Genomic DNA, 19,556 nt, shown 5'->3' on the forward strand with positions numbered 1-19,556 from the left:
TGCAGAGATGGTTGTCCTTCTGTAAGGTTCTCCCATCTCCACAGAGGAACTCTGGAGCTCTGTCAGAGTGACCATTGGGTTCTTGGTCACCTCCCTGACCAAGGCCCTTCTCCCCCGATTGCTCAGTTTGGCCGGGCGGGCAGCTCTAGGAAGAGTCTTGGACGGTTCCAAACGTCTTCATTTTTTTGGGTACCTTTCCCCAGATCTGTGCCTCGACACAATACTGTCTCGGAGCTCTACGGAAAACTCCTTTGACCTCATGACTTGGTTTTTGCTCTGACATGCACTGTCAACTGTGGGACCTTATATATCAATTGAATTTACGACAGGTGGACTCCAATCAAGTTGTAAAAACATCTCAAGGATGATCAACGGAAACAGGATGCACCTGAGCTCAATTTCAAGTCTCATAGCAAAGGGTCTGAATACTTATGTAAATAAGGTATTTCTGTTGTTGTTTTTATATACATTTGCGAACATTTCTAAAAACCTGTTTCCGCTTTGTCATTATGGGGTATTGTGTGTAGATTGATGAGGCTTTTTTTTATTTTATTTTTTATACATTTTAGAATAAGGTTGTAACACAAAATGTGGAAAAAGGGAAGGGGTCTGAATACTTTCTGAATGCACTGTATGTATGTCACTTAGCAGACACTCTTATCCAGTGACTTACAGTAGACTGAGTTCATACATTATGAATGTGATGTAAATGTAAAATAGAGTAACCAGTAAATTATGTTAATTTTATGTCCACAAACCTGCATCATTCAAGGCCATCCTCATTTCTGGGGTACTCATGGTACCAGAGTTATCAGTGTCATTCTTCTTATAAATGCCCTAGAGGGAGGGAGGGAGGGAGGGGGAATAGGTAAGGGTTATAATGAGATTGCACTGTGTAAAACACACTACACTGAACACTGTAAAACACACACTACACTGAACACTGTAAAACAGACTACACTGAACACTGTAAAACAGACTACACTGAACACTGTAAAACAGACTACACTGAACACTGTAAAACAGACTACACTGAACACTGTAAAACACACTACACTGAACACTGTAAAACAGACTACACTGAACACTGTAAAACACACATTACACTGAACACTGTAAAACAGACACTACACTGAACACTGTAAAACAGACTACACTGAACACTGTAAAACAGACTACACTGAACACTGTAAAACACACACTACACTGAACACTGTAAAACACACACACTACACTGTAAAACACTGTAAAACACACACACTACACTGTAAAACACTAAAACAGACTACACTTAACACTGTAAAACACACACTACACTGAACACTGTAAAACACACACTACACTGAACACTGTAAAACAGACTACACTGAACACTGTAAAACACACACTACACTGAACACTGTAAAACAGACTACACTGAACACTGTAAAACACACATTACACGGAATACTGTAAAACAGACTACACTGAACACTTTAAAACACACATTACACTGTGAACACTGTAAAACAGACTACACTGAACACTGTAAAACACACACTACACTGAACACTGTAAAACAGACTACACTGAACACTGTAAAACACACACTACACTGAACACTGTAAAACAGACTACACTGAACACTGTAAAACACACACTACACTGAACACTGTAAAACACACAAACTACACTGTAAAACACTGTAAAACAGACTACACTGAACACTGTAAAACAGACTACACTGAACACTGTAAAACAGACTACACTGAACACTGTAAAACAGACTACACTGAACACTGTAAAACAGACTACACTGAACACTTTAAAACACACACTACACTGAACACTGTAAAACACACACACTACACTGTAAAACACTGTAAAACACACACACTACACTGTAAAACACTAAAACAGACTACACTGAACACTGTAAAACACACACTACACTGAACACTGTAAAACACACACTACACTGAACACTGTAAAACACACACTACACTGAACACTGTAAAACAGACTACACTGAACACTGTAAAACACACACTACACGGAATACTGTAAAACAGACTACACTGAACACTTTAAAACACACATTACACTGTGAACACTGTAAAACAGACTACACTGAACACTGTAAAACACACACTACACTGAACACTGTAAAACAGACTACACTGAACACTGTAAAACACACACTACACTGAACACTGTAAAACAGACTACACTGAACACTGTAAAACACACACTACACTGAACACGGTAAAACACACAAACTACACTGTAAAACACTGTAAAACAGACTACACTGAACACTGTAAAACACACACTACACTGAACACTGTAAAACACACACTACACTGAACACTGTAAAACAGACTACACTGAACACTGTAAAACAGACTACACTGAACACTGTAAAACACACATTACACTGTGAACACTGTAAAACAGACTACACTGAACACTGTAAAACACACACTACACTGTAAAACACTGTAAAACACACACTACACTGTAAAACACACACTACACTGAACACTGTAAAACACACACTACACTGAACACTGTAAAACAGACTACACTGAACACTGTAAAACAGACTACACTGAACACTGTAAAACACACATTACACTGTGAACACTGTAAAACAGACTACACTGAACACTGTAAAACACACACTACACTGTAAAACACTGTAAAACACACACTACACTGTAAAACACGGTGTAAAGTAAACACTCATATATAGGCTGTCCAGTCTTACACAACAAAGATAATATTGCATTAGCTCTGGTCCAAGGGGTTACCGTGCAGCTTGCTGATGATGCTGAAGTCGTACGTAACGCCATGGACCAGAGCTACCACAGCAGTAATACAATCAGTAGAACCTCACCAGATATCTCTGAATCTTCTTCCACAGCGTTGCAAATTCTCCCAGCCCCAGTTGGCCGTTCCCGTTGTCCTGTATGACGGTTAAGGTTCAAGCAAGTATCCGGACACAGCAAGCCCAAGACGCCAGAACATTCCAAACGAAATACTTTCATCAGTCACCTAGGGCCCGATTTAGTGTTGAGATGAGTGCGCGCCTAAGTCATCCATTGAGGTCAATGGGAAACTTGTGTCAAGTTGTGCACAGTGTACAGATATCAAGCTAGAATACCATTCTTTGTATAGACACAGACACAGCAATATAGTCATTGTGATGTAGTCAGGCCTGGGATCAAATACATGTGTATTTGAGAATCTGGTACTTAAAATACTTTAAGTACACAGCCCAAAACAAGTACTTTTATTGGAGTATTTTAAAGGTTAATTTGTAAAAAAAAAAAAAAAAACAGTCGATCAAATTGTATTTAAAATGAATTTCTAAAACTTTTTTTCAAATACCATTTTCAAATACCTGGGTTAAATGCATGGGAGTGTATTTGAGTCACTGTATTTTTTCAAATACTTTCCAAGTATATTTCCAAATACATTCAAATATTCAACAACTTGTCTTTTCAAATAAAAATACATCTGAATACTTACTTTGAATGTATGTGAAAGTAACTGAGACATTGTGCGAATAGTATTTGAACCCAGGTCTGAACGTAACGGCGGCTGTAAAGGCATGTAAAGGATACATCCATGAGGTTGACCATGACTCTGGCTGTGTCTAGGCTGAAGCCGTCCGTCTTTATGTCAGTTCCTGTAGAGTAGACGTCACAAAGAGTTACGGACTTCTGAAGACTCCACTCTACCTTAAAATCACGTGCTCCTAACAGTAAGCAGTACGTACAGTACGAATACGAATCATGACTCGAAAGAAAGCAGAAAGCACTTCACTCACGTTTAGCAATGATTTTGTTGAGAATAGACTGGAGCTCAGCTGCTGAAATCTCCATGTCCTAGAAACAAAATGACAGTCACAAAATTATGACTACGTAGGTTTCCCCACACGGGAAAGTGACGTTTTTTTTCAACAAAATAACGGAAGCAGGGTATGGAAGCAATCTTTCCCCATTGAAAGCAGTTCAGCCAAGCTTGTATTCAAGCAACCCAATAAAAATGTTTTTTTTAAAAATTAAAACTGGATTATAGCTCCCGTCCAAATGTTGTGAATGATATATATTCATGTCATAGTCACCAGTCAACTGCATTACACTCAAAATTGACTTCAACTTCAACCAGTGAATGCTTGCGATGGCTAGCTATGCTAGCTATTCAGCCTGTCTTAAAGAGTGTTAGCATGCAAATAGCGCACCCTGCACACAAACGTTTATATTTCTAAGGGGTAGGCAGTAGGTTGATAACGATATCACCAAAGTATGTTGTATTGGACATTTCAAACAACATTTCCAGCTAAGGTGAAAACAGTCATGGTATTTAGTTTAAGAAAACAAACTAGATTTAACAAGGCAACCCTGGGGCTAATTTAAATGGGCGCCAACGGCAGGTTTTTTAGGGATTTTTACATCTGTACCCCCAGTAGGATCCACGTCACTCCGTGATGAGGTATATGTCACAGGGTGGAACTGTTGAGTTGTGAACACAGAGCTTCTTTCTCGTTGCCAGGTGTAAGGCGTAAATTAAGGGTGTGGCTTTCTGTATTTAACCTGGCCGTTTGCTGCTATTCAGCAGATTGTTGTGTGTAGAGTGGCGTGCACAGGGAGGACAAGAACGATGAGAGAAGCAGCGTTGTGATTGTAAGCACAGTATGTTGTTTCTGCGGTGTGAATAGGTATCATCCACCCACCCTCCTCCCTGGCCACGCACCTTCTGTAAATATGAGTGTTTACGCAATACTTCTGTATACCAGTTACATTTGTTTGACGTATTGAATTGTTGATCTGTTTCTAATGTTTTGAATCTGTCCCGTGATAAGGATATGTACTAGAGCTGCTGGGGATTTAAGTACCTGGAGCTGAAGACAAAATATCGTTGTTGAATTATGTAAGTCAGCCGGAAAAATAAACTGTTGATAAAATCTTTATATTTTTTGTCCCATGCGCCACACCTTACTTTAGACCTGAGGACCTCCCCTCCTGTATTTAAAAGGTGGCATAGTACGACTACAGGAATGAGATTTGGAAATACTCCACGTGACATACACTCACTACTGCAACCTATTCCCCTCAGTGCTAATAGTTAGTAAAACGTACTTTTCCAGCTAGCTTTGTGAACAGACTTCTGAACCCAGCATCAACCTCCGCTTCAGACACAGTGTCCTGGGGAAATATGAGTGGAAAAACACATTTAGCACCTTGATAAGTCACATTTAGCACCTTGATAAGTCACATTTAGCACCTTGATAAGTCACATTTAGCACCTTGATAAGTCACATTTAGCACCTTGATAAGTCACATTTAGCACCTTGATAAGTCACATTTAGCACCTTGATAAGTCACATGGTATTGTAGTGATAGAATAGTGTGATTTGGTTCCTTACATTTTCTAGTTTAGCCTCTACACGGTCGTCACAGGGGCTGAGGAACAGAGACATAAACACATTACAAACACATATGCACATGCACCCACACTCATTTTTACATTTACATCTTAGTCATTTAGCAGACGCTCTTATCCAGAGCGACTTACAGGAGCAATTAGGGTTAAGTGCCTTGCTCAATGGCACATCGACAGATTTTTTCACCTAGTCGGCTCGGGGATTAGAACCAGCGACCTTTCGGTTACTGGCACAACGCTCTTAACCACTAAGCTACCTGCCACTCCTTACCGTAACTGCGCCTGTTTCTCGGAGAACACCCTAAGGCAGAAGTCAGCGTTCAGGTCGGCGTCGAAGGTGGAGGGGACGATGAGGTATTCTCCAGGGGGCAGTTTGAAGCGGTTGCTGACCTCTCTCAGGTTGATGAAGGTCTCAGAATGAGCCTTCTGGGCGTGAGTCAGAAAATAGTTCTTATCCAGATGGACCTCCCTCTGGCCGTGGAACTGTTCTGGTACCTTGGAGTAGACACACATCACATCATGTTAATGTTACATCAGCCACATCACATAATGTTAATGTTACATCAGCCACATCACATAATGTTAATGTTACATCAGCCACATCATATATCATGTTACATCAGCCACATCATATATAATGTTAACGTTACATCAGCCACATCATATACAATGTTAATATTACATCAGCCACATCACATCATGTTAATGTTTCATCAGCCACATCACATAAAGTTAATGTTACATCAGCCACATCACATAATGTTAATGTTACATCAGCCACATCATATATAATGTTAATGTTACATCAGCCACATCATATATCATGTTACATCAGCCACATCATATATAATGTTAACGTTACATCAGCCACATCATATATAATGTTAATATTACATCAGCCACATCACATCATGTTAATGTTTCATCAGCCACATCACATATAATGTTAACGTTACATCAGCCACATCATATATAATGTTAATGTTACATCAGCCACATCATATATAATGTTAATATTACATCAGCCACATCATATATAATGTTAATGTTTCATCAGCCACATCACATCATGTTAATGTTACATCAGCCACATCATATATAATGTTAATGTTACATCAGCCACATCACATAATGTTAATGTTACATCAGCCACATCATATAATGTTAATGTTACATCAGCCACATCACATAATGTTAATGTTACATCAGCCATATCACATAATGTTAATGTTACATCAGCCACATCACATAATGTTAATGTTACATCAGCCACATTATATAATGTTAATGTTACATCAGCCACATCATATATAATGTTAATGTTACATCAGCCACATCATATATCATGTTACATCAGCCACATCATATATAATGTTAACGTTACATCAGCCACATCATATAATGTTAATGTTACATCAGCCACATCATATATAATGTTAACGTTACATCAGCCACATCACATAATGTTAATGTTACATCAGCCACATCACATAATGTTAATGTTACATCAGCCACATCATATATAATGTTACATCAGCCACATCACATAATGTTAATGTTACATCAGCCACATCATATATAATGTTAATGTTACATCAGCCACATCATATATCATGTTAATGTTACATCAGCCACATCATATATAATGTTAATGTTACATCAGCCACATCACATATAATGTTAATGTTACATCAGCCACATTACATATAATGTTAATGTTACATCAGCCACATCACATAATGTTAATGTTACATCAGCCACATCATATATAATGTTAATGTTACATAAGCCACATCATATATCATGTTACATCAGCCACATCACATAGTGTTAATGTTACATCAGCCACATCATATATAATGTTACATCAGCCACATCACATAATGTTAATGTTACATCAGCCACATCATATACAGTGGGGAGAACAAGTATTTGATACACTGCCAATTTTGCAGGTTTTCCTACTTACAAAGCATGTAGAGGTCTGTCATGTTTATCATAGGTACACTTCAACTGTGAGAGACGGAATCTAAAACAAAAATCCAGAAAATCACATTGTATGATTTTTAAGTAATTAATTTGCCTTTTATTGCATGACATAAGTATTTGATACATCAGAAAAGCAGAACTTAATATTTGGTACAGAAACCTTTGTTTGCAATTACAGAGATCATACGTTTCCTGTAGGTTTTGACCAGGTTTGCACACACTGCAGCAGAGATTTTGGGACACTCCTCCATACAGACTTTCTCCAGATCATTCAGGTTTCGGGGCTGTCGCTGGGCAATACAGACTTTCAGCTCCCTCCAAATATTTTCTATTGGGTTCAGGTCTAGAGACTGGCTAAGCCACTCCAGGACCTTGAGATGCCTCTTACGGAGCCACTCCTTAGTTGCCCTGGCTGTGTGTTTCGGGTCGTTGTCATGCTGGAAGACCCAGGCACGACCCATCTTCAATGCTCTTACTGAGGGAAGGAGGTTGTTGGCCAAGATCTCGCGATACATGGCCCCATCCATCCTCCCCTCAATACGGTGCAGTCGTCCTGTCCCCTTTGCAGAAAAGCATCCCCAAAGAATGATGTTTCCACCTCCATGCTTCACGGTTGGGATGGTGTTCTTGGGGTTGTACTCATCCTTCTTCTTCCTCCAAACACGGCGAGTGGAGTTCAGACCAAAAAGCTCTATTTTTTACTCATCAGACCACATGACCTTCTCCCATTCCTCCTTTGGATCATCCAGATGGTCATTGACAAACTTCAGACGGGCCTGGACATGCGCTGGCTTGAGCAGGGAGACCTTGCGTGCGCTGCAGGATTTTAATCCATGACAGCGTAGTGTGTTACTAATGGTTTTCTTTGAGACTGTGGTCCCAGCTCTCTTCAGGTCATTGACCAGGTCCTGCCGTGTAGTTCTGGGCTGATCCCTCACCTTCCTCATGATCATTGATGCCCCACGAGGTGAGATCTTGCATGGAGCCCCAGACCGAAGGTGATTGACCGTCATCTTGAACTTCTTCCATTTTCTAATAATTGCGCCAACAGTTGTTGCCTTCTCACCAAGCTGCTTGCCTATTGTCCTGTAGCCCATCCCAGCCTTGTGCAGGTCTACAATTTTATCCCTGATGTCCTTACACAGCTCTCTGGTCTTGGCCATTGTGGAGAGGTTGGAGTCTGTTTGATTGTGTGTGTGGACAGGTGTCTTTTATACAGGTAACGAGTTCAAACAGGTGCAGTTAATACAGGTAATGAGTGGAGAACAGGAGGGCTTCTTAAAGGAAAAACTAACAGGTCTGTGAGAGCCGGAATTCTTACTGGTTGGTAGGTGATCAAATACTTATGTCATGCAATAGAATGCTAATTAATTACTTAAAAATCATACAATGTGATTTTCTGGATTTTTGTTTTAGATTCCGTATCTCACAGTTGAACTGTACCTATGATAAAAAATTACAGACCTCTACATGCTTTGTAAGTAGGAAAACCTGCAAAATCGGCAGTGTATCAAATACTTGTTCTCCCCACTGTATAATGTTAATGTTACATCAGCCACATCACATAATGTTAATGTTACATCAGCCACATCATATATAATGTTAACGTTACATCAGCAACATCATATATAATGTTACATCAGCCACATCATATATAATGTTAATGTTACATCAGCCACATCATATATAATGTTAATGTTACATCAGCCACATCATATATCATGTTACATCAGCCACATCATATATAATGTTAACGTTACATCAGCCACATCATATAATGTTAATGTTACATCAGCCACATCATATATAATGTTAACGTTACATCAGCCACATCACATAATGTTAATGTTACATCAGCCACATCACATAATGTTAATGTTACATCAGCCACATCATATATAATGTTACATCAGCCACATCACATAATGTTAATGTTACATCAGCCACATCATATATAATGTTAATGTTACATCAGCCACATCATATATCATGTTAATGTTACATCAGCCACATCATATATAATGTTAATGTTACATCAGCCACATCACATATAATGTTAATGTTACATCAGCCACATTACATATAATGTTAATGTTACATCAGCCACATCACATAATGTTAATGTTACATCAGCCACATCATATATAATGTTAATGTTACATAAGCCACATCATATATCATGTTACATCAGCCACATCACATAGTGTTAATGTTACATCAGCCACATCATATATAATGTTACATCAGCCACATCACATAATGTTAATGTTACATCAGCCACATCATATACAGTGGGGAGAACAAGTATTTGATACACTGCCAATTTTGCAGGTTTTCCTACTTACAAAGCATGTAGAGGTCTGTCATGTTTATCATAGGTACACTTCAACTGTGAGAGACGGAATCTAAAACAAAAATCCAGAAAATCACATTGTATGATTTTTAAGTAATTAATTTGCCTTTTATTGCATGACATAAGTATTTGATACATCAGAAAAGCAGAACTTAATATTTGGTACAGAAACCTTTGTTTGCAATTACAGAGATCATACGTTTCCTGTAGGTTTTGACCAGGTTTGCACACACTGCAGCAGAGATTTTGGGACACTCCTCCATACAGACTTTCTCCAGATCATTCAGGTTTCGGGGCTGTCGCTGGGCAATACAGACTTTCAGCTCCCTCCAAATATTTTCTATTGGGTTCAGGTCTAGAGACTGGCTAAGCCACTCCAGGACCTTGAGATGCCTCTTACGGAGCCACTCCTTAGTTGCCCTGGCTGTGTGTTTCGGGTCGTTGTCATGCTGGAAGACCCAGGCACGACCCATCTTCAATGCTCTTACTGAGGGAAGGAGGTTGTTGGCCAAGATCTCGCGATACATGGCCCCATCCATCCTCCCCCTCAATACGGTGCAGTCGTCCTGTCCCCCTTTGCAGAAAAGCATCCCCAAAGAATGATGTTTCCACCTCCATGCTTCACGGTTGGGATGGTGTTCTTGGGGTTGTACTCATCCTTCTTCTTCCTCCAAACACGGCGAGTGGAGTTCAGACCAAAAAGCTCTATTTTTTACTCATCAGACCACATGACCTTCTCCCATTCCTCCTTTGGATCATCCAGATGGTCATTGACAAACTTCAGACGGGCCTGGACATGCGCTGGCTTGAGCAGGGAGACCTTGCGTGCGCTGCAGGATTTTAATCCATGACAGCGTAGTGTGTTACTAATGGTTTTCTTTGAGACTGTGGTCCCAGCTCTCTTCAGGTCATTGACCAGGTCCTGCCGTGTAGTTCTGGGCTGATCCCTCACCTTCCTCATGATCATTGATGCCCCACGAGGTGAGATCTTGCATGGAGCCCCAGACCGAAGGTGATTGACCGTCATCTTGAACTTCTTCCATTTTCTAATAATTGCGCCAACAGTTGTTGCCTTCTCACCAAGCTGCTTGCCTATTGTCCTGTAGCCCATCCCAGCCTTGTGCAGGTCTACAATTTTATCCCTGATGTCCTTACACAGCTCTCTGGTCTTGGCCATTGTGGAGAGGTTGGAGTCTGTTTGATTGTGTGTGTGGACAGGTGTCTTTTATACAGGTAACGAGTTCAAACAGGTGCAGTTAATACAGGTAATGAGTGGAGAACAGGAGGGCTTCTTAAAGGAAAAACTAACAGGTCTGTGAGAGCCGGAATTCTTACTGGTTGGTAGGTGATCAAATACTTATGTCATGCAATAGAATGCTAATTAATTACTTAAAAATCATACAATGTGATTTTCTGGATTTTTGTTTTAGATTCCGTATCTCACAGTTGAACTGTACCTATGATAAAAAATTACAGACCTCTACATGCTTTGTAAGTAGGAAAACCTGCAAAATCGGCAGTGTATCAAATACTTGTTCTCCCCACTGTATAATGTTAATGTTACATCAGCCACATCACATAATGTTAATGTTACATCAGCCACATCATATATAATGTTAATGTTACATCAGCCACATAATATAATGTTAATGTTACATCAGCCACATCATATATCATGTTACATCAGCCACATCATATATAATGTTAACGTTACATCAGCCACATCACATAATGTTAATGTTACATCAGCCACATCATATATAATGTTAATGTTACATCAGCCACATCACATAATGTTAATGTTACATCAGCCACATCACATAATGTTAATGTTACATCAGCCACATCATATATAATGTTACATCAGCCACATCACATAATGTTAATGTTACATCAGCCACATCATATATAATGTTAATGTTACATCAGCCACACCATATATAATGTTAATGTTACATCAGCCACATCACATATAATGTTAATGTTACATCAGCCACATCATATATAATGTTAATGTTACATCAGCGACATCAAAAATGTTAATGTTACATCAGCCACATCATATATAATGTTAATGTTACATCAGCCACATCATATATCATGTTACATCAGCCACAACACATAATGTTAATGTTACATCAGCCACATCATATATCATGTTAATGTTACATCAGCCACATCATATATAATGTTACATCAGCCACATTACATAATGTTAATGTTACATCAGCCACATCACATAATGTTAATGTTACATCAGCCACATCATATATCATGTTACATCAGCCACATCATATATAATGTTAATGTTACATCAGTCACATCACATAATGTTAATGTTACATCAGCCACATCACATAATGTTAATGTTACATCAGCCACATCACATAATGTTAATGTTACATCAGCCACATCATATATAATGTTATATCAGCCACATCACATAATGTTAATGTTACATCAGCCATATCATATATAATGTTAATGTTACATCAGCCACATCATATATAATGTTAATGTTACATCAGCTACATCACATATAATGTTAATGTTACATCAGCCACATCATATATAATGTTAATGTTACATCAGCCCCATCACATAATGTTAATGTTACATCAGCCACATCATATATAATGTTACATCAGCCACATCACATAATGTTAATGTTATATCAGCCACATCATATATAATGTTAATGTTACATCAGCCCCATCACATAATGTTAAATCAGCCACATCATATATAATGTTACATCAGCCACATCACATAATGTTAATGTTATATCAGCCACATCATATATAATGTTAACGTTACATCAGCCACATCATATATCATGTTAACATTACATCAGCCACATCATATATCATGTTAACATTACACCAGCCACATCATATACAATGTTACATCAGCCACATCATATATAATGTTACATCAGCCACATCATATATAATTTTAATGTTACATCAGCCACAACCAGATGGTGATCTTCTGTAGCTCAGTTGGTAGAGCATGGTGCATGCAATGCCAGAATTTGATTCCGGGGACCACCAATGCTTAAAATATATGCACACATGACTAAGACACTTTGGATAAAAGTGTTTGCTAAATGGCATATATTTTAATATAGTATAAATCACATAAAAGTAACAGGTATAAACTTATATAATAAACTGGACTGGTATCAGCTATGGATTCATCTGACAGTAGTGGGTTTAATATAGCCGGTCTGCTGGTCTGTTTATCCTGACAAGGCTTGACATGGACAGCAATGGAGTTAACTTCTGCCTCTGCATTGCTTGCTCTCTGGGGTCACTTTGTGACAACTGCTGACGTAAACAGGACGTCATAAAATGTATTTGATTGATTGATTGGCAAGAGCACAAACAGATCTGGGAGCAGACCATAGAAGGAGACAACATATCTGGGACCAGGCTATAGAAGGAGACAACAGATCTGAGAGCAGACCATAGAAGGAGACAACAGATCTGAGAGCAGACCATAGAAGGAGACAACAGATCTGGGACCAGACCATAGAAGGAGACAACAGATCTGGGACCAGGCTATAGAAGGAGACAACAGATCTGGGACCAGGCTATAGAAGGAGACAACAGATCTGGGACCAGGCTATAGAAGGAGACAACAGATCTGGGACCAGACCATAGAAGGAGACAACAGATCTGGGACCAGGCTATAGAAGGAGACAACAGATCTGGGACCAGGCTATAGAAGGAGACAACAGATCTGGGACCAGACCATAGAAGGAGACAACAGATCTGGGACCAGACCATAGAAGGAGACAACATATCTGAGAGCAGACTATGTCCAGTGTATTGTGGGTGATGCCCCGAGCCCCACCTCATAGATGGCGAACCCGATGGTGAGCATGTCCTCTCCTGCTTTCCTCATCCGTCTCCTGTTCTTCTGGATGAGTCCCACCACAAAGCTACAGCCGACCACATCATCGCCTGGGTCGTCATCCTCTTCCTCCAGCTTGATCTTGAACTGGGGATTCATCCAGAACGTGTCTGTGGGGGAAGGGGGGGATTGGCCAGGGTTATTATGAAGGAGAGTAGTAGTGTATGGTTGAGGTGTGTTTGTGGTCTTTTTTAAAAAGGTATCTGGGGGAGTATCTGTGGGAGTCGAGATTGACCAGGGTCAATATGAGGGTTGGGTTGAGGGAGAGGTTAGAATCCACTGCATGGATTTAGCCTGATGATTGACATAAAGACTCAATTTCCATTGGCTGAGGAAGCTGCCTTTGTGTGTCACAGGAGGTTGGTGGCACCTTAATTGGGGAGGACGGGCTCATAGTAATGTCTGGGACGGAATTAATGGAATGGTTTCCAGGTGTTTGATGCCATTCCATTTACTCCATTGCAGACATTATTATGAACTGTCCTCCCTTAGCGGCCGCCTGTGGTGTGTGTGTGTGTGTGTGTGTGTGTGTGTATGTGTGTGTGGGGGGGGGCATGCGTTACAGGGATTATTCCTGCATCCTCCAGCGGTCGACCCTTTCCTCCAGGCCCCGTTGTAGTTGGACACACTCCATTGTTTGGTATCATCTGAGGTCAGGGTGTCAGGTGTCAGAGTGCAGATCTCCAGACGATGGTAATTCTTCATGAAGTCTGTGAACGACATCCTGTAAAGACAGGAAGCAACACCAAGTCAGAGGAGAACATCCTGTAAAGACAGGAAGCAACACCAAGTCAGAGAAGGACATCCTGTAAAGACAGGAAGCAACACCAAGTCAGAGGAGAACATCCTGTAAAGACAGGAAGCAACACCAAGTCAGAGAAGGACATCCTGTAAAGACAGGAAGCAACACCAAGTCAGAGAAGGACATCCTGTAAAAACATGAAGAAACACCAAGTCAGAGAAGGACATCCTGTAAAAACATGAAGCAACACCAAGTCAGAGAAGGACATCCTGTAAAGACATGAAGCAACACCAAGTCAGAGAAGGACATCCTGTAAAGACATGAAGCAACACCAAGTCAGAGAAGGACATCCTGTAAAAACAGGAAGCAACACCAAGTCAGAGAAGGACATCCTGTAAAAACATGAAGAAACACCAAGTCAGAGAAGGACATCCTGTAAAGACATGAAGAAACACCAAGTCAGAGAAGGACATCCTGTAAAGACAGGAAGCAACACCAAGTCAGAGAAGGACATCCTGTAAAGACAGGAAGCAACACCAAGTCAGAGAAGGACATCCTGTAAAGACAGGAAGCAACACCAAGTCAGAGAAGGACATCCTGTAAAGACAGGAAGCAACACCAAGTCAGAGAAGGACATCCTGTAAAAACATGAAGAAACACCAAGTCAGAGAAGGACATCCTGTAAAGACAGGAAGCAACACCAAGTCAGAGAAGGACATCCTGTAAAGACAGGAAGCAACACCAAGTCAGAGAAGGACATCCTGTAAAAACATGAAGCAACACCAAGTCAGAGAAGGACATCCTGTAAAGACAGGAAGCAACACCAAGTCAGAGAAGGACATCCTGTAAAGACAGGAAGCAACACCAAGTCAGAGAAGGACATCCTGTAAAGACATGAAAGCAAAGTGGGTAAACTTTTATTCTTTAGCACACAAATCAAACTCAGTTGATAAAGCATGGCACTTGTAATGCCAGGATAGTGGGTTCGATAAGTCTCTTTGGATAAAAGTATGTTCTAAATGGTCATCTCATTCCCAGACACTTCCGCCCCCATATGCACGAAGAGCCTGGTGGACCAACGGGTCAAACCACACACACTACATACGCTCACACACACATACACATGAATACTAATGCCACACACACACACACTTTCACACTCATCATATATGCTGCTGCTACTCTGTTTATTATCTATCCTGATTGACTAGTCACTTTTACCCCTACCTACATGTACATATTACCTCAACTACCAACACTGCTGCTACTCTGTTTATTATCTATCCTGATTGACTAGTCACTTTTACCCCTACCTACATGTACATATTACCTCAACTACCAACACTGCTGCTACTCTGTGTATTTTCTATCCTGATTACAGTCACTTTTACCCCTACCTACATGTACATATTACCTCAACTACCAACACTGCTGCTACTCTGTTTATTATCTATCCTGATTACAGTCACTTTTACCCCGACTACATGTACATATTACCTCAACTACCAACACTGCTGCTACTCTGTATATTTTCTATCCTGATTGACTAGTCACTTTTACCCCGACCTACATGTACATATTACCTCAACTACCAACACTGCTGCTACTCTGTTTATTTTCTATCCTGATTGACTAGTCACTTTTACCCCGACCTACATGTACATGTTACGTCAATTACCTCAACTACCTCGTACCCATGCACATTGACCTAGTACTGGTACTCCTTGTATATAGCCTCGTTACTACCTGGTATCCCTGCACATTGACTTGGTACCAGCATTTCACTGGTGTTTCATTTGAAACTTGGCCTTCGTTAGCAAACAGAAAGACAGAGAGAAACTCCCAGCTCATTTGCATTGTCTTAAAATCAGCTTAATCTACCAACCAATCATTTCCCACAACACCTTCCCCCTAACCCTCCCCCCATACGTGTTGTGTCTTGCCTCCATTTGGAGCGACGCCTCGCAGTCGTGTGATTCGCTAAATTAAATGATGACAAATACTTTCCTTAGAAAGGTGGGAGTGACCATAGAATTCCAAGGTAGAATTCTTTAGTCCCTCCCACTGAGGCCACCGTGCGCAATAGCCTGGGGACACATCAGCAAAACGCCATTTATATTATATTGTATATACAGTTGAAGTCGGAAGTTTACATACACCTTGGCCAAATGCATTTAAACTCCCTTTTTCCAGGTAAAAATTCCCTGTCTTAGGTCAGTTAGGCTCACCACTTTATTTTAAGAATGTGAAAATGTCAGAATGATAGTAGAGAGAATGATTTATTTCAGCTTTCATTTCTTTCATCACATTCCCAGTAGGTCAGAAGTTTACATACACTCAATTAGTATTTTGGTAGCATTGCCTTGAAATTGTTTAACTTGGGTCAAACGTTTCGGGTAGCCTTCCACAAGCTTCCCACAATAAGTTGGGTGAATTTTGGCCCATTCCTCCTGACAGAGCTGGTATAACTGAGTCAGTTTTGTAGGCCTCCTTGCTCGCACACGCTTTTTCAGTTCTGCCCACACATTTTCTATAGGATTGAGGTCAGGGTTTTGTGATGGCCACTCCAATACCTTGACTTTGTTGTCCTTAAGCCATTTTGCCACAACTTTGGAAGTATGCTTGGGGTCATTGTCCATCTGCAAGACCCATTTTCGACCAAGCTTTAACTTCCTGACTGATGTCTTGAGATGTTGCTTCAATATATCCACATAATTTTCCTTCCTCATGATGCCATCTATTTTGTGAAGTCCACCAGTCCCTCCTGCAGCAAAGCACCCCCACAGCACGATGCTGCCACCCCCGTGTTTCACGGTTGGGATAGTGATCTTCGGCTTGCAAGCACCCCCTTTTTCCTCCAAACATAACGATGGTCATTATGGCCAAACAGTTCTATTTTTGTTTCATCAGACCAGAGGACATTTCTCCAAAAAGTACGATCTTTGTCCCCATGTGCAGTTGCAAACCGTAGTCTGGCTTTCTTATGGCGGTTTTGGAGCAGTGGCTTCTTCCTTGCTGAGCAGCCTTTCAGGTTATGTTGATATAGGACTCGTTTTACTGTGGATATAGATACTTTTGTACCTGTTTCCTCCAGCATCTTCACAAGGTCCTTTGCTGTTGTTCTGGGATTTATTTGCACTTTTCGCACCAAAGTACGTTCATCAGAACGCGTCTCCTTCCTGAGCGGTATGACAGCTGCGTGGTCCCATGGTGTTTATACTTGCGTACTATTGTTTGTACAGATGAACGTGGTACCTTTAGGTGTTTGGTAATTGCTCCCAAGGATGAACCAGACTTGTGGAGGTCTACAATTGTTTTTCTGAGGTCTTGGTTGATTTCTTTTGATTTTCCCATGATGTCAAGCAAAGAGGCACTGGGTGTGAAGGTAGGCCTTGAAATACATCCACAGGTACACCTCCAATTGACACAAATGATGTCAATTAGGCTATCAGAAGCTTCTAAAGCCATGACATCATTTTCTGGAATTTTCCAAGCTGTTTAAAGGCACAGTCAACTTAGTGTATGTAAACTTCTGACCCACTGAAATTGTGATACAGTGAATTATAAGTGAAATAATCTGTCTGTAAACAATTGTTGGAAAAATTACTTGTGTCATGCACAAAGTAGATGTCCTAACCGACTTGCCAAAACTATAGTTTGTTAACAAGAAATGTGTGGAGTGGTTGAAAAACGAGTTTTAATGACTCCAACCTAAGTGTATGTAAACTTCCGACTTCAACTGTATTAACACACAGTCTGTGAAATACAACCTGTGAAACAGAACACAGTTGGAACAGATCATAAACACACCACAAAACAGAAATGACATTGGCATTTAAATATTCTCCAAGCCATAACAGGATTTGGCTGTCTGTAAAAATGTATGTATTTCACAACATAAAGCAACACAGGTAATCTGTTCTGACATGGTTCACATGGTTAAACCCGGGCACGCCTTGGCTTAAACCCACACAACCTTGATCAAACAGATACTTAAGATAATGAGATTACAACTTTTATTGCTTAAGTGACTGTAATAAAAAAATCATTAAAATAGAACAAGTACTTGGGAAATAATTAGGGGCTGGCCTTTTGAGTGCTGTAGAAGCCACTTTACCAGAACTCTCCATCGTCTGCCTTCACAACGTCCCGCTCAGAATCATCTACACTGTTCCATTCAGAGGAGCTAGAGAGAGAGAGAGAGAGAGAGAGAGAGAGAGAGAGAGAGAGAGAGAGAGAGAGAGAGAGAGAGAGAGAGAGAGAGAGAGAGAGAGAGAGAGAGAGAGACAGAGAGAGAGAGAGAGAGAGGCGAGAGAGAGAGAGAGAGACAGAGAGAGAGAGAGAGAGAGAGAGAGAGAGAGACAGAGAGACAGAGAGAGAGAGAGGCGCGAGAGAGAGAGCGCGAGAGAGAGCGCGAGAGAGAGAGCGCGAGAGAGAGCGAGAGAGAGAGAGAGAGAGAGAGAGAGAGAGAGAGAGAGAGAGAGAGAGAGAGAGAGAGAGAGAGAGAAGAACCACCGTTTATTTAGCTAGTGTGTGGTAACCACCAGGGTTGATTGAATTCAATCAAGCAAGTTGAAATTCCAATTCCATTTTCCTCAGTTTACTTCCAAAAATGAACTGAACTGAAATGGAATTGACCCCACCCAGTGCTCTGAGGTTCTCTCTTACTTGTCACTCCAGGCCCCAGTCCACTCCACTGTTCCCCAGGGGTTACGCACTCTGACCAGCTTCTCCTTGCGGCCACGGTAGTTCACCTGGTTTAGTAAAGATCACCATACAGTAGTTAGGTCCTGCTTTGGGTTCAGACAGATCTCATACACCAGCGGTCACCAACCTTTTCTGAGTCAAGGTCACTTTTGCAGTCAAAAAGAAAGCCGAGATCTACCACTCAGATGTAACGCCAAGGTAGTGGGTTCGATCCCCGGGACCACCCATACACAAAAATGTATGCACGCATGACTGTAAGTCGCTTTGGATAAAAGCGTCTGCTAAATGGCATATTATTATTATTATTTATAAAATAAATAAATAATAATAACATTAACCTAATAAAGAAAGTTCTGTAGGAATGAGGTTTGGGCAGTAGACCTAATACATTATCACAGCATATTGGCTATATGCCTG

The 19,556-nt window shown here is 40.6% G+C and overlaps 1 protein-coding gene across 1 annotated transcript in view; it reads right to left on the bottom strand.

The window, feature by feature from the left end:
* Positions 1–19,556, bottom strand: part of LOC121580650 (calpain-2 catalytic subunit) — a 44,042-nt gene that overhangs the window by 4,277 nt on the left and 20,209 nt on the right. The window contains exons 7-17 of the mRNA XM_045224594.1: positions 19,101–19,186; positions 18,550–18,618; positions 14,254–14,414; positions 13,631–13,800; positions 5,702–5,925; positions 5,414–5,450; positions 5,127–5,192; positions 3,815–3,872; positions 3,609–3,673; positions 2,879–2,947; positions 759–837 (exon numbers count right to left, since the gene is read on the bottom strand). Of these exons, the coding sequence (XP_045080529.1) occupies positions 759–837; positions 2,879–2,947; positions 3,609–3,673; positions 3,815–3,872; positions 5,127–5,192; positions 5,414–5,450; positions 5,702–5,925; positions 13,631–13,800; positions 14,254–14,414; positions 18,550–18,618; positions 19,101–19,186 (1,084 nt within the window). The remainder of the gene's footprint in view (positions 1–758; positions 838–2,878; positions 2,948–3,608; positions 3,674–3,814; positions 3,873–5,126; positions 5,193–5,413; positions 5,451–5,701; positions 5,926–13,630; positions 13,801–14,253; positions 14,415–18,549; positions 18,619–19,100; positions 19,187–19,556) is intronic.

This window comes from Coregonus clupeaformis, chromosome 1 (genome assembly GCF_020615455.1).
Source record: "Coregonus clupeaformis isolate EN_2021a chromosome 1, ASM2061545v1, whole genome shotgun sequence".
In the NCBI taxonomy this organism is placed as follows: domain Eukaryota; kingdom Metazoa; phylum Chordata; class Actinopteri; order Salmoniformes; family Salmonidae; genus Coregonus; species Coregonus clupeaformis.